This window comes from Carettochelys insculpta, chromosome 13 (assembly GCF_033958435.1).
Source record: "Carettochelys insculpta isolate YL-2023 chromosome 13, ASM3395843v1, whole genome shotgun sequence".
Classification (NCBI taxonomy): Eukaryota; Metazoa; Chordata; order Testudines; family Carettochelyidae; genus Carettochelys; species Carettochelys insculpta.
Window position 1 is genome coordinate 29,629,520 of NC_134149.1, and position 15,055 is coordinate 29,644,574.

General features: G+C 36.4%; 1 protein-coding gene across 3 annotated transcripts in view; it reads right to left on the reverse strand.

The window, feature by feature from the left end:
* Positions 1-15,055, reverse strand: part of HDX (highly divergent homeobox) — a 124,208-nt gene that overhangs the window by 7,506 nt on the left and 101,647 nt on the right. For 2 of the 3 annotated variants that reach the window (XR_012647263.1, XR_012647262.1), the window contains 2 exons: positions 13,090-13,260; positions 9,765-9,913 (listed from right to left, as the gene is read on the reverse strand). Coding sequence is in view for 1 of the 3 variants with exons in the window: in XM_075007603.1 (XP_074863704.1) it covers positions 13,135-13,260 (126 nt within the window). In the remaining 2 variants the exon portion in view is untranslated. Of the gene's footprint in view, positions 1-2,644; positions 9,914-13,089; positions 13,261-15,055 lie in introns of those variants that run through there. The other variant, XM_075007603.1, reaches the window with a different exon arrangement.

The following is a 15,055-nucleotide window of genomic DNA, read 5'->3' on the forward strand; positions in this document are numbered from 1 at the left end:
AAATGTTTTCAATTTGCTATGTAAGTGCTAAGTAGTGCTATCAGCAGTACTGTCATGAATAATTTAAGAACATTCTGCTCTGATACTTCAAAAAGCTGGCATTTAACTTTCCCTTGAGGATCTCCTGATATAATCTAAGGAATTATGACTGAGGTGTGCACATTTGTTTGATTCCTCTCACCACAGTGGCAAGAAGGTATAAAGTGAAGATTTTTAAAAACACCCAAGGGACTTAGGAGCACAATATCTGTTGACCTCCTGGACATGGTTTTGAAAAGTGTAGTTTTCCTTTTGGATCTTTAGAATTGGTCTTCTTTGAAAACGAGTTTTATGTGGTAGACATCTTATGAGTAGAAGAACAGTCAGGCTAAGGTTACACTAAGGCCATGTCTACATTTTGTAAAAACTCTGAAATGGCCACGCTAATGGCCAAATCGAAGAATACTAATGGAGGTGCTGAAATGCATATTCAGCGGCTCATTAGCATGCTGGTGGCCACAGCACTTCGAATAAGGGGATTTCAAAGTCGGTGGGGTCCTTTCAAAAAGGACCACCGTGTAGATGAGCCACCTGGGAGTGGAAAGCGGCACCTTCGAAGTACCATGGCTGGTGGCATGCTAATGAGGCGCTGAACATGCATTTCAGTGCCTCATTAGTATTTTTCGATTTGGCCATTAGCATGGCCATTTCAACGTTTTTACTAAGTGTAGACGTAGCCTGAGGTTTCTATTTCGGGACACAAATGTGTCCCGAAACAAAAATCCCATGGCCAAACACTGTGCTTGAAATAGCTGGGCTATTTTGATCTTGGTATTTCATTCCCACTGCCCCCATTATGAGAGGGATAGCAGGAAGTTTGAAATACGCATTATGTCAAATTTCAATGCTGTGTAGCCAGCACCAAGTTCAAAATAAGTGATTTTGAGTTATGGCTGCAGTGTAGCCCTAGCTTCAATGTTGTCTTCTGATTGAGGCCAACTAGTAATGGTAAAGTTCTGCTAGAATCCCATTGCCTCATTTTAAAGACACCACAAAAGTCTAATCTAGACCTTATATTGTCTTCCTGATCTGTTTTATGCTCCCCATGTTATTTGTACATATTTCTCTATTTAGGTCAGTGATAAGCAAATACTATTTTTAATTAGCTATACTTACTCCATCTCACTAATGATCCTGTTTGGAGGAAATAAAAGTTGCATGATGAATAATTAAATCCAATCAAGTATCGGGAAGGCCCCATTAACTGTTTCTGACCTATGCCTCTTTGGCAGGGTACCATCTTAAGTGTCATAATAATTCAGAAGAAAGTCTTGCAACTCAGTTTCATATTCTTATTTCAGCCTTTACATTATTGTCTCGTTACACATCTGTCTAGATCAGGGGTCTGCAACCTGCAGATCTGGAGCCAAATGTGGCTTTTAAAAGATGTCTTTGTGGTTCCCAGTGCCATAATTGCAAATGAAAAAAAACCCATCATGATTATTTTCGATATTTTGGGGAACTTCAAAAAGCCCAACGAGCAACTCAGATATAAATAGCAAACGATATGTGATTTCAAAATGGTTAACTCTCCCTTTAATATGTGCAATGCACTGTGGGACATGTGTTTGCACTGTTCTTAAAATATGGGTTACAAAAAGCATGGTTTGACATTATTCAGGACTGTATTGTGTTCACATGCATTGTTGCTCTTGTATTACTGAGTTTTTTACCAAATGTGGGGGGAAAAAGAAGGCACTCCTTGCTCTTTTGGTTGCCAACCCATTATAGGTGATGCAAAGAGACTTGTCCATTTCCTTTATTTTCCAGACTGCATGTTTTCCCTTTTTGCTTATACAAAGTGAAAACCTGCACCACAGAACTCCTGTCTCAACAGAACCACATTAGGGCTACGTCTACACTAGTCCAAAACTTTGAAATAGCCATGCAAATAGCCATTTCGAAGTTTACTAATGAAATACATATTCAGCTCCTCATTAGAATGCTGGCAGCTGCGGCACTTGGAAATTGACGCAGTTCGCCACTGCGCAGCTCGTCCAGATGGGGCTCCTTTTCAAAAAGGCCCTGGCAACTTCGAAATCCCCTTATTCCAATCTGCTGTTAGGAATAAGGGGATTTTGAAGTTCCCGGGGTCCTTTTGAAAAGGAGCCCCATCTGGATGAGCCGTGCGGCAGCGAGCCATGTCAATTTTGAAGTGTCGCGGCTGCCGGCATTCTAATGAGGCGCTGAATATGTATTTCAGTGCTTCATTAGTAAAGTTCAAAATGGCCATTTGCATGGCCATTTCGAAGTTTTGGGCTAGTGTAGGCACAGCCTCGATTTCATTTTTTCAAGAAATTCTCTAGGAACTGGTTCCTTCCATCAAAATATGTGGTTGGCAGGCACTGATAATACAAATGACACTTCCACATTTTTATATTTATTTAAAAATATAATAAAAGGTCAATATTCAAAGGCATTCAGGGAAGGCCTGGAGGAACTGTTTTAAAATCAAAAGACTGATCATAGTAGATTTAATGTAAACTATTAGGATACAAGACAAAGGGGCCAAGTGGAGTTACGCTAGGAATGAACTGGGCCAATTGCCTTTCATATTTTTTACAAGCTGAACTTCCTACTGGGAGTGCTTAACAGGCACACTCATTTGCCTTAGACAATACTGAACTAGAGTGTCTTTTATATATACACATTAGCTTAGCAACAGTTGGATGTCTAAGCAACATCTATCCACCTACATATTAGTTTCTCTCTAGAACACTATGGATAAAAATCAAAATCCTTACTTCTCGTGGATATTGTTATGCCAAATTAACTGCCATATTGGTAAAAATTAACAAGACTTTATAAAAATATACATCAATCTAGTTGTAGGTCTCTTAATAGCTTGCACCTATTATCTCAGCTTTTTAAAACAACCCTCAGAAGATACAGTTTACAAAATATTTACAGCCAAACTATGACTAAGTAAAAGAAAAGGGTATTTATCTAATTTACTGTAAACCTCTCATTAGATGAAAATATTTTATGTTCCTTAACATGAATCATTTGTATCAAAATGTCCATTGTTCAACCAAATACATTTCACTACGCCCAACTGTTTGGACAATGATTCTTCTCTGTATACTGACTATTTAGAAAAAAATCCATTTTAAAGTAATCATCAGTATGGTTTATTTTTGAAATCTGAGATTGCAGTAGATTATTTAATATTAAACAGCACATGTCCATATGCATGAATTTAACCTTTATTATTAAAGTCAGTTGCCAAAACGGTTGTAAGCTAGCAAATCAATATTCAGGTTCTTGCAATGAAGCATGCTAATTTCAAAAGAACAGCAACTCGGTTGTCTTCAGTGCAGAAACCAGACATACATATTTCCAGTTAGACCGTATGGTAAATCCAATAAAGACACACATGAATTCAAGTATCTGTACTTAACTCCAACTCTCAGGGGAATCTTCATCTGAGTTATTGAACCATATTAACAGACTTTTCTGCAAATTCAATAGGAAGAGACCTTTCACTCAGATGATACTCTTCATTGTCTGAATTATCCCAAGATCTCTGATCAAGGTATTTAATAATTTAAACTTATTTTATATTTGTGTGAGACTGACATTTTTGTGGATTTGAAATGGAGGACCTGGTTTGAATTAATTGTAAATAATATTCAAAAATTTTAAACAGTAAAACTAAGACCTTTTCTATAAAACCTCTCAAGTAGACAGCCATATGTAGGCTCTGATCCTGCCATTCTGTTTCCCAGAGCTCCAACTGCAACACAGTAGGCACCTTGCTTGTAAACCAATCCCAGCTTATAAACTTTATTTACAAAGAGAAAAGTAACTGAGACGGTTTAAGTTTTGTGCTTTGATATGACTTACACATTGCATTATTTTAACCTGAGTACATATTCTGAAAAATGAGAGATTAATTGTGGGCAATTCCATCAAAAGGAGACTCGATTTATTTTCTAACATAATTTTTTTTTAAATCCAGAATACCCTGAACTTTTTTGAATATGATCTTTGTTTCAGCTCATGGCTCAATTAAACCCTCCTTTGCCATATTTGACCTAAACTGTCAGACTCTTGGGCCTGTCATACAGCCTTTAGCTACGTCTACATGAAAGGGCTTTTCCAACAAAACTGGGCTTTTGTCAAACAAACAAACAAAACCCTGAGTGTCTACACACAAAATGCACTTTGTCGACAGAGAGTTGACAAAACCTGGCACATCCACTGGCAGCACCGTGTCTCTCTGCAGTCAGGAATAATGCCTTTTTTTTTTTTTTTTAATGTTTCCTGTCGACAAAAAGCTGTGTAGATACTCTGGGGGCCCTGTTTGCTGAGCTTTTGGCTGGCCCTTCTGTCGACATAGTATCTGGGCAGTCTCGCCGCTCTGTCAGCAAGGTGGATTGCTCTTTCGATCCACTTTTGTGCGTGGACATGATCTGTCGCTAGATGTTTTGCCGGAAGATCTCTTCTGACAGTAACTTCTGTTGACAGATCACTGTCGTGTTGATGTACTCTGTAAGCATTCTTTTTTCCTCTAGAATGCCCTGCTCTGTCAGTAGTGTTATTTCAGTAGTCACCCTGCTGATGCTGTGAAGAGAGCAGCTATCTTTGATGTTGATAAATCAGGAAATTATTTCTCTTGGGGATGTAAATTTGCAATCCCTACAAGTTAAAGCATCTCCTCTACGAAACTTTGCTAGCCTGAACTGTAAGTATCCAGCGGACAATGATAAACGCAGGTCTATGAGATATTGTAAGGCAATGCGTTATTGACTGAGCCTGTGAGCTGTTAAAAATCAGTATTTGTTTAGCATGATGCTTCAAAATGTCAAGATTTTATTTAACTGTGGCCCCTGTATACTGCTCGATGCCAACTGCTTATTGTGCTCAAAAGAAGCTTCTTTTTATACCATAATTTGCAAAATTAATCAGGTCTTCTCCCTCTTCCCAACATAGTGTTTTAATAAGGCCCTGATCCTGCATGCCTTGCGCATACAAATCTTCCATTGACTTACAAGGGGAGGCATTGGGGATACAAGAATGCAATGTCTGGTTTTAAACATCTGGTGGTACTGATTTTTACAGGTTAATAATCATTAAAAATATAGAAACAGAATTTTCTACAGGAAAATGAATTAATTAATCTTTATTTCATTTCTCCAGACTCCCAAACCTGATTGACTTAGAAAAATAACCTTGAGTTCAGTAGACAAATTTACCAAAGGTAAAAAGCCCTTTACTCTGACCAATTGGGTCAATATTCATACACTTTTTTAGAAACATTGACTCAATTTCTTAAAGGTTTTGCCAAACTATATATAACCTAATGAAAAAGTATTACCTTCTTGAACTAACAATGTGTGCATATGAAGACAGATTCAAAAGTTTTAAAGGACGAAAAGTTTAGAGGAAAAAACCCTTGATGCAGATATACAGGGTAAATAAATTAAAACAATTTTAAGCAAAAAAGATTAATTTAACTTTCAAATAACCACATATAATTGGTCACAGTTTACTTAAATGTGAACCAAAGATGAGCCAAAGCAAGTTCTGTAAACTATCTTTAGTTAGTTAGAATATTCTATGGCACAATTTTTCACAAAGAAGTTAAGGCAGAGACCAACGTTTTATATAAAAATAGCTGGGAAGGTTTCTAAAGAAGGAAATAACCATTTTCCGTGATGAACTTTGTTAACATAAGATTATAAATACCCTTATATATACACAGACAAGATCAATAAATGTGGATGGAATATTTCACTTGGCATCCATCTTTCAAATAAAACCAAGATCATATATCCTGGATCTTAACAGAGGTACTCAAGTTCAAGATCTGTAAATCTTCTTGCTACACATACCAATACATATAATAAAAATGCAATATAAATATTGATTTTCACAGAGGAATTCAGTATTATACTAAATTTACAAAACTTGCCAAATTGGCTCAAAAGTATGTCTTATTAAGTTAAAGAGAATGAGTTACCTTAATACTTTGTAGGCAAATTAGAGTAGCATACAGTCTTATCTAGTAACACTTAAACTTTCAGTAGAGTCACCTTTTTCAAACTTTAGCACAACTAATGTGGACTCTGTCTTGGCAGAAGATAGTTTAAATTCTTCATGAGTTTAGCACAGTTTGCATGTTGTGATTACTTGAGTGTAGTATTATAATGGACTTTTCAAGGTAGTTTTAAATCTACATCTAGCAGCGTTACAAAGAATCATTAAAAATAAACTATAATAAATATTTGTAAGAATGTGTTCCATTTAATCCAAAACTATGTCTTGAATATAAGTAACAGCAAAAATGTGTTAGTTACCTGTAATAGCTGATATATACAAGTATTGCATTTGAAGTTTCCTCAAGTGAAAATGCCTTGGATGGTGTTCATGTGAGTGAATCATATTTAACTTAGTGTTCTATATCTCTGTGTGTACGCAAACAAATTATATATGGTTTGTTAATTTTGTTGGTTCAACTAACATGTTTGTTCGCACCTGACTTTTCCTCTATGTCTAATGCACCTTAAACTGCCTGCAAACGATTTCACAGTTTGGTGGGAAATTACGAGAGCACATTTCCTTTTTATGTGAAGTTTTTATAGGCAATTTTGCCTGCAGTTGGGCCAAATCCCAGTTCACTTAAAATTAATGAGAGCTTTTCCACTGATTATTTATTCTAAGACTCAGATTTGACCTTTTATTGCATGCAGATCAAAAATACTCTGTGTGTAGAAAAGTGTAGATGGAAACAAAAACTAAAGACAGACTAGTTTAATCTCAGATAGTGATCTACCCACTAGATTTTACATCTCTTTTCAGTATATAGCTGTGATTCATCACCTGGCTGCTTTTCATCATGGAAATTAGTTTGTTTTATGATAGAAAATGTCACATTAGTCCTATGGCACTGTTAGAGCTCTCTAAGTGCAATATCTATTGCCTGCAATAGCTGCACCAAATGTCACAGCTATCTATTTACTATCTTATCAACCTAGTAGTTGAACCCAAAGGGTGGTGGTAACATGTTCATTGATCTTAACATATACATGCCACATTTTTTTCTCCATATTGTACACCCAGACACTAAGGCCATGAACCATCAGGATCATCTAGTCTAATCCCCTGCACATTGCAGGCCACAGACCCTCACACTCCCACTACTTCAAATGACCTCTAACTTCTGGCTGAGTTACTGAAGTCCTCCAAACATGATTTAAAGACTTCAGGTTATAGAGAATCCACCATTTGGTTACCCTGAAAGTGACCCATGCCTCATGCTACAGAAGAAGGAAAAGAAAAGTCACTCAGGGTCTCTGCTATTCTGACCCCAAATATGGCTATCTGTTAGACCCTGAGAATGTGGGCAAGACCCACCAGACAGACACTTGGTCAAGAATTTTCTGTAGTAACTCCTCATCTAGGCTATGTCTGCATAACAGCCTGAATGCAAAATAAGCTATGCAATATCAATTTCAAAACAGGCTATTTCGGCATGTGGCGCTGTCTAAATGGTGCCACATGTCAAAATAAAGTGCTAATTTGAAGCATCCCTTATCGCTCTTGCAATGAGAAGTACAGGAATGCTGAAAGAGAGCCCCTTACTTTGAAAAATATTTTGAAATGATAGGAGTGTTACCTAGATCTGGGGCGGCTATTTTGAGATACTGCAGTACCACAAAATAGCTCCAACAGTGTAGACATAGTCCTAGTGTCCCATCACCAGCCATTGGAAATATTTGCTGCTATCAATCACCAAATCATTGCTTTTCTTTGTCAAAAGTTAGTGTGGCTTGGAAAAGGAAAAAAAAAATAAAGTGAAAACTAAATATACAAAATTAAATCCCCAAACCTTAAATATAATAGACAACTAAAATGAGTAAAGGCTGAAGGGAAATATACATATTGGAAGTTATTGCCCATTAGAAAGTTGAAAAAGTTCACATTACTTTTTGATGTGGTCTTAAGATGGTGTTTATGTTTCAGAGGTAGTATGTGTAAAATAAAATATGGGATTTTATAGGATTTATTCAGTGAAAATCCTTAATATTACCACAGAAATGACCAAGAAGAATTTTCCTTAAAGAAAGATTCTTTAAAGGCTCTCTTCTTGATTAGAGATTTGCTGTTTTGTTAAATCACATTTAAAAAAAAAAAAAACTTACATCCTCTGAGCAGAATGCTATCCATTTTTGCTCACAGGGAAACAAGCTTTGATTTGAATAAAACTGTGGATTCTACTTTGGTGAAATATGGTACAGTGCCATCTGCCATAGACTGTTCCAGTCTTTTGGCACAATTTGAGTGTTTTCCCATAGTTCTTTTGAGCCTGCAAAGTCTGATCAGCCAGCGAGTTAAAATATTAATTGGCTGGACAAATCAGATCAGGTGGAATTGTTGCCTTGTGATGAGTATCTGGCCAGAGATTTTGTTCCAGTTATTTTCTACTTTGATTAGAAATCTGAAAACTGATAAACTCATGAACTCTTGTATTTTTATACATAAAAAGCAGAACCTCATTTTAAAATTGAAAGAATGCTTCAAAGATGCCAGAACTTGTATAGGTAAACCTACCATACAACTGGTTGATGATGACAAATCTGGGCAGTGGAACTGGATGTAGTAAAGAACATTACAACCAAAAGCTCAGTTTACTGTAATCAGTTAACTAATTCTTGATTTTTTAGATGCTCTGCTTAATTTTTCATTGATGTGCATTCTTTTCTTTATGCCATCAGAATCCTGAGAGTGAGAGTCTGCTGTAGCTAAGTGCATACGGAAAAGGCAGGGCCATCCAGCTAATTTTTAAGGTTTAATCCTTGCCAATATAACAACACAGCACCCATGTGGCACTTTAAAGACTAACAAAACAATTTATTCGGTGATGAACTCTCATGGAACAGACTACATGACTGCTGTTTTGTTTTGTTAGAATACAGACTAACATGGCTACCTCTCTGGAACTATCCTTATTAATATGGTAATAGTACAGTCCTGCTATTAGATAGGTGACTGCAGCAATAAATTCCACAGTAAGATTTTCTCCACACATACTCCTACCACATAGTTCTGACTGTGTACTTGCACTGTTTCACAGCCATACCGTCTATTCATATGGAAGATAGAGTGATGAACTGCTTCTCAATTTAGGTTGGTATATTATGGTTTTAGTTTCTCTCTTATTGCCCCCAATTTGTCTTCAAGGAGCTACAAAGCTCTTGTTTACTGACTTCAGTCACACAAAAGGTACTTCAATATTAAAGTCCAATGCTGTTTTCAAAAGTGATTACTTAAGGGACACCTTAAGAGATCTGTCGTCCATGGCTGCGTCTACACTTGCATTCCTCTTTCGAAGGAGGCATGGAAATGAGGGAAACTGCAAATGCAAATGAGATGAAGATTTACATATCTGGTGCCTCATTTGCATATTCTTGTTTCAAAACAGCTTCTTTTGAAAGAAGAAAAGCAGTGTAGACATGGCTCTTTTGAAAGTAAACCCCATCTTCGAAAGAACCCTTCTTCCCATAAAGCTCTTTCAAAAGAATATGCAAATGAGGCAACAGATATGTAAATCTCATTTGCATTCCTCTTTCAAAAGAGGAATGCAAGTGTAGACACAGCCCATGTTGTTATTAAAACCATACCTGTTTAATTTACTGACTACAAATATTCATTGCTACTCATTCCTGTTAGCACTGGAGTCAATATAGGAAATGTTTTCAGGACATGAAGACAAGCATTACCTCAAGGGTACAACTTTCCTCATCTATAGCAAATTGATGAGCATTGGACAGACTTGCGTTGCTCTCTATAGGAATAGCACTTTATTGCTGGTGCTGGTCTTCATATTCTATAATTCCTCTTGATCATCCTTCATTGCTGCTGATCATTTCTGGATGGGAAAGCATGACTATTTTATTATAAATGCTTAATTATCTTATACTGCAGAAAGATTCAAAGCATATTTTGCTCACAGGGATAAAATGGGTACAGACTTCAGCCTAAGAGTGTGAAGCCTAGGACTTTAGGTGCGAACCAGGATTCTAGTTCACTGAGTAAAGGTTTGAGTTTGGCACTGTTCATCCAATCAAATTAATTCAGTCAAGTTCAGATGTTATATCAGGAAAAAAGCAAATCAGAGCAATAAAACATTGCTAATTGCAGAGATAAAATTCTATTTGGCTACTAGCTAAAAGGCGAAATTGCAAAAATTCATAGAGATGAAATTAAGAATTAGCATTGAAATGATGCTGTCTTTTGTCATACCATGTCAAGGAAAAGTACGAGGGGATTAAGGTCTAAGCTGTGGAGCATGAGGCCCAGAAACACTGAATTTAAAATTTCTTCAAATAAAGCTTACTGAAAACATGAAGTTTTATTGTCAGCTGCAGGATTTTCCTTAATAACCGAGAGAAGAAAACCTATAATAAATCATGCCTATTGTTGCAGGGTGTACAGTATTGTAAACTGAAGTATTTAAATAGAGTACAGAGTTCCTTTTTCACAGTAATGCGTTGAAATGAGTGTCAGCTTTAGGGCTGGAAGGAGGTTAATACACTAACAACATATTTATGATAGATCTGTTCTTCAAAAAAATCCTGACAGCAGTTTCACACCTAGAAAAAGTAATTCTATTTGGATACGGTTACACTACAGCACTCTGTCAACATATGTCACTATCAGAATAGATTTTTCCGACAAAACTCCTATTGACAGAGTGCAGCCACAAACAAGGCTGTGTCTACACTTGCACTCCTCTTTTGAAAAAGGTATGCAAATCAAGGAAACCAAAAATACAAATGAGAATTGAAATTGAAAATGCAATGGGCAGCCCTGTCTGCTGTGTTTCCGGGTGCCTGTTTTTTTTTTTGAGAGAGAGCAGCCAGGCAATCCAGCTGCTCTGTTGACTGCGCAGAGGAGAGCATTCTCCCGATTTCCTTTTGGCTGTGTCTACACTTGCATTCCTCTTTCGAAAGAGGTATACAAATAAGGGAAATTGAAAATGCAAATGAGGTGCAAATTTGCATCTCTGGCACTTCATTTGCATATTCTTATTTCGAAATAGCTTATTTCAAAAGAAAAAAACCATAAAAAAAGGGAAGAAGGATTCTTTCACAGATGGGGTTTAACTTTCGAAACAGCAGTGTCTACATCGGTTCTCCTCTTTCGAAAGAAGCTATTTTGAAATAAGAATATGCAAATGAGGTACCATATATGCAAATATGCATCTCATTTGCATGCTACTTTTGAAAGAGGAATGCAAGTGTAGACACAGCCAAAAGGAAATCGGGAGAATGCTCTGCTCTGTCAACAGAGCAACCAGATTGCCCAGCTGCTCTCTCAACAAAACAGGCACCCGGAAGCACAGCAGACAGGGCTGTCCATTGTCGAAAGAAGGCTTCCCAGAGCATTCATACAGCTTTTTTGTTGACAGAATCTGTTGACAGCAGTTTTATGCCCCATGGCTTTAAGGCAGAACACTGCCTGCGAAAATGCTGAGTTTTGTCCACAAACTGACAACAAAACACATTTTGTTTGTGGACATTCCACCAGCTTAGTTTACTAAACCAGGATTTTGTTGGCAAAACTTGTTAGTGTAACCGTACCCTTTGAGAGAAAAACTAGAGAGAGGATGCAAACTCTGTACAGATTTTCCTCTTTTGGGACATTTAAGACAGCTTTTATTTAGTAAGACCAGACTGTTCAACCCTTAAACAAATTACACAGTAACTAATCTCATTAAGTTCAGTTGGACTCCTCACATAGTATGGTACTACTCAGCACAGAGGTGAAAGAATCTAGCTTTCAATTTGGTGTGACCCAAGGCTTCAGTGACTGTATACATATTCAGACTAAAAGTTACAAAGTTCTAGATGTATGTTGTAGTATCATGTACCATACAGAACTTATCTGATTGTGTCAGCATCAATGTATTTTTTCTAATGAGATGGGAGATTTAGTGAATGAGCAGCGAGAGGTATATTAGCAAACAGTGGCTAGACCTATCGATTTAGAAATTTCAGATAAATTTGTTCTTTGTCAGCACTTGTTGTCTGCTGACAGAATGACATAATATGTTAAATTGGTCAGTGAATCACAATGAGAAAATTCGTGAAGCCCAGATTCCAGCACAAAAACAGCTGAGTGAAGAGAGGATGGGATAAAAACTGTCCTTGGCTGACAGCATTACTGCAACATAATAGTTTGTAGAAAATCCATTTAGTTGATTCCTGAATCTTAATGAACAGAGTCTTTACTGTTCAGGTTTTATAAAATGAAACGAAATAAAAACATCACCATGACTGAAATTCAAAATACTATTGTAAAATCTAAATACTAGTGTAATGTTATCATCTAATCTAAGCCCATCACTTTCATAAGAATACCCAAAACAGTTGCTTCCTTCGGCAATCAAGAGTCTTCAGTGAAAGCCTAACGGTTTACAGCATTTAGGTCTCCTTCTGTACATTAGTAATTTACTGGAGATAATTAAAACTATTAACTTAACCTTTCAAGTGTTTTTCAGACATTTTTATGACATAATGGGAGACTCAAAAATTTGTATGTATCAATAAGCACATTAATTTCATCTCAATTTAGATTTTTTTTCAGGGTCCAAGAATAACACGGCCCATTACAAGCTCATTTTTCCATCTGGATTCCCAATTTTCCATCCACCTACCTGAGTAAGAAGGGCCAGGGGAAAAGACCATGGTCACAATAAACAAGACTGCTGAGTCTTACATGACAAGCAACACTGAAATGTTACCTGGCTGTACAACTGTACGTTTATTTTCCATTCTTGAATTCCTGCTCAGAATAGATTTTGCTACAAAGCAAGAGTTATTTTGGAAAATTATAAATTACCCTAATTCAAGTCTGTAAAACCAAAACCTTTTCCCACATAGCTTTCTCACTTGCCAAAAACAAAGTTCCATATTTCTTGTCACTGCAAGTTGCTGTCATATCACATCACATCACTCTTCAGCAAGGTCTGCTTAGTTTACCCAGGTTTTTGTTGACTGAATTATCTCATGGAAAAAAATGCCGTTATCTTGAAATGCACACCTGTTAGGCAGTCTGAGCATTGTATATATATTTTTTCTCCAAAGATCATAAACTGTCTGAGGCATTTTTCTCTGATAAAGATGATAAGCTGAATGAGGTATCATCAGGCTCTGGAGATGCATGATTGAAATCCATCTCTTCTAATTCAGGAGGCAAATCTGACAGCAGTGCCTGTATTTAAAAAAAAATACTTTTTTTACAAATAGTATGTGGACATATTTTACACGTTTCATGTTAGGTCACCATGTACTTGTGGAATACCCATGGTATTAAAGGAAAATCAGAATGCTGTGTAAAAATGATGCAACTAGTACTCTTGCCAGACAAAAGCTTAATGCTTGCAAGTGTAGAGGAGAACAGTGGTACCTCAGCTCTAAAATGAAGACATAATTAGTGATAGCAAATTACCATATGTCAAAATAGACACTACTGTATCCTGAAAGGTATATATAGGAGACTATCCAAAAGTAAGTCACCTACCATCATAAGTTGCAGAGGGAAAATAATTTAATCTTTTCTTCTTGAGGCACAAGAAAGACACCTTAATATACTGGCAATGACTCCTTTCTACTATTACAACGTCTATTCATCACTATCGTAGTTCTTCCATTAACAGTTACACTTATCTAGTCTGTATGGCATATGTTTATTTTATATGTCCTTTGTACCTTACAGCGAGTGCTTTTAATGACAACTAAAAAGCTTTGCCACTACACTTTTACTGACTGAGGATATGTTCTGAAGTGCCTCATTAACACGCCCCTTCCGAAAGTGAAGGTCACATGTAGACATGTCCAATCTGTCACATTTAACAAATGTGAAATGAAGTTGGAAATTAAAATAAAAAGATTCAGGATTCAAATTTTACTCTAGCAATCATTTTTGCAAAGCATATTCTGTTTATAAGAACACTCCTAAGATCACTTACTGCTTGTTAGCTTCCAGGTTATCATAGATGCAGATCTGAATTAACTAATGCAGAGTTTGACTTTTAAGATCACATGGTTTTCAAATCTTCAATAGTCTTGAAGTAACTTAGGCTAAGTCCCATTTTCAAAAGGTGCTGACACTTGAAATTCACTTGGATTTAAGCTTTTAAATCACTTCAGAGCTTTTATCTGACATCTTTAATTTTCAGAGGGCAAGGGGGTTGATTCTTTTTGTCTGATTGTAAGTTTGACACAAACATAAATATAAGGGTAACAGGTTTAAAATGGTTATATACTGTAATTGTCTTCTAATATACATCCAGACTTTTGCATCCTTCTGAAAGGAACTGTGCTGAATTACACTGAACTTAAAAACAGAATGATGTTCAGTCTTATTCCCTCAACCACAGTATATTAAAAATTCATTTGAAAAATGTGATTATTTTAATAGAAAATTACCTGGAGATTTAAATTTTTCACAAAGGACAATCAATTACTATGTTATAATGAATATATAAAAAGAGAATGCATAAGACCATCTCTACAGCTTTGATCCTATATCATGAAAGTAAAGGGATATGGAACTAAGCCATATGTACAACATCACTGGTAATTTACTGTAACAAAAAAGGATATTAGAGAGCTAATTTTTTGCACAGCAGTATTCATTTACTGTAAATGCAAGACCCCTATAACTTATAGTTTGTGAATGGAAAGCCGAAAAATCATAAACACACCCCTGAAATAGTATTCAACCTGTGCACACAAGCTCTGATACAACACGTAATAAACGAGGTAGTTCAAGTGAATAGCTTACATTTTTTTGCTAGACTGGGGACGCACTGAGAAGGAAAGTGGTTATTTTTTATGACTGCCTAGAAGAAATCTCACTATCTTATTGGTGTCCCATTATGGGTTACCACAGAATGCCAGATCCTCAGTGGGTACAAGTCTGCACTGACATCCCTGGAAATTACACCAACGTAAGATCTTGCCTTTTATTAAAAATGAAAATAAAACAAGTATTTCTGAAGTAC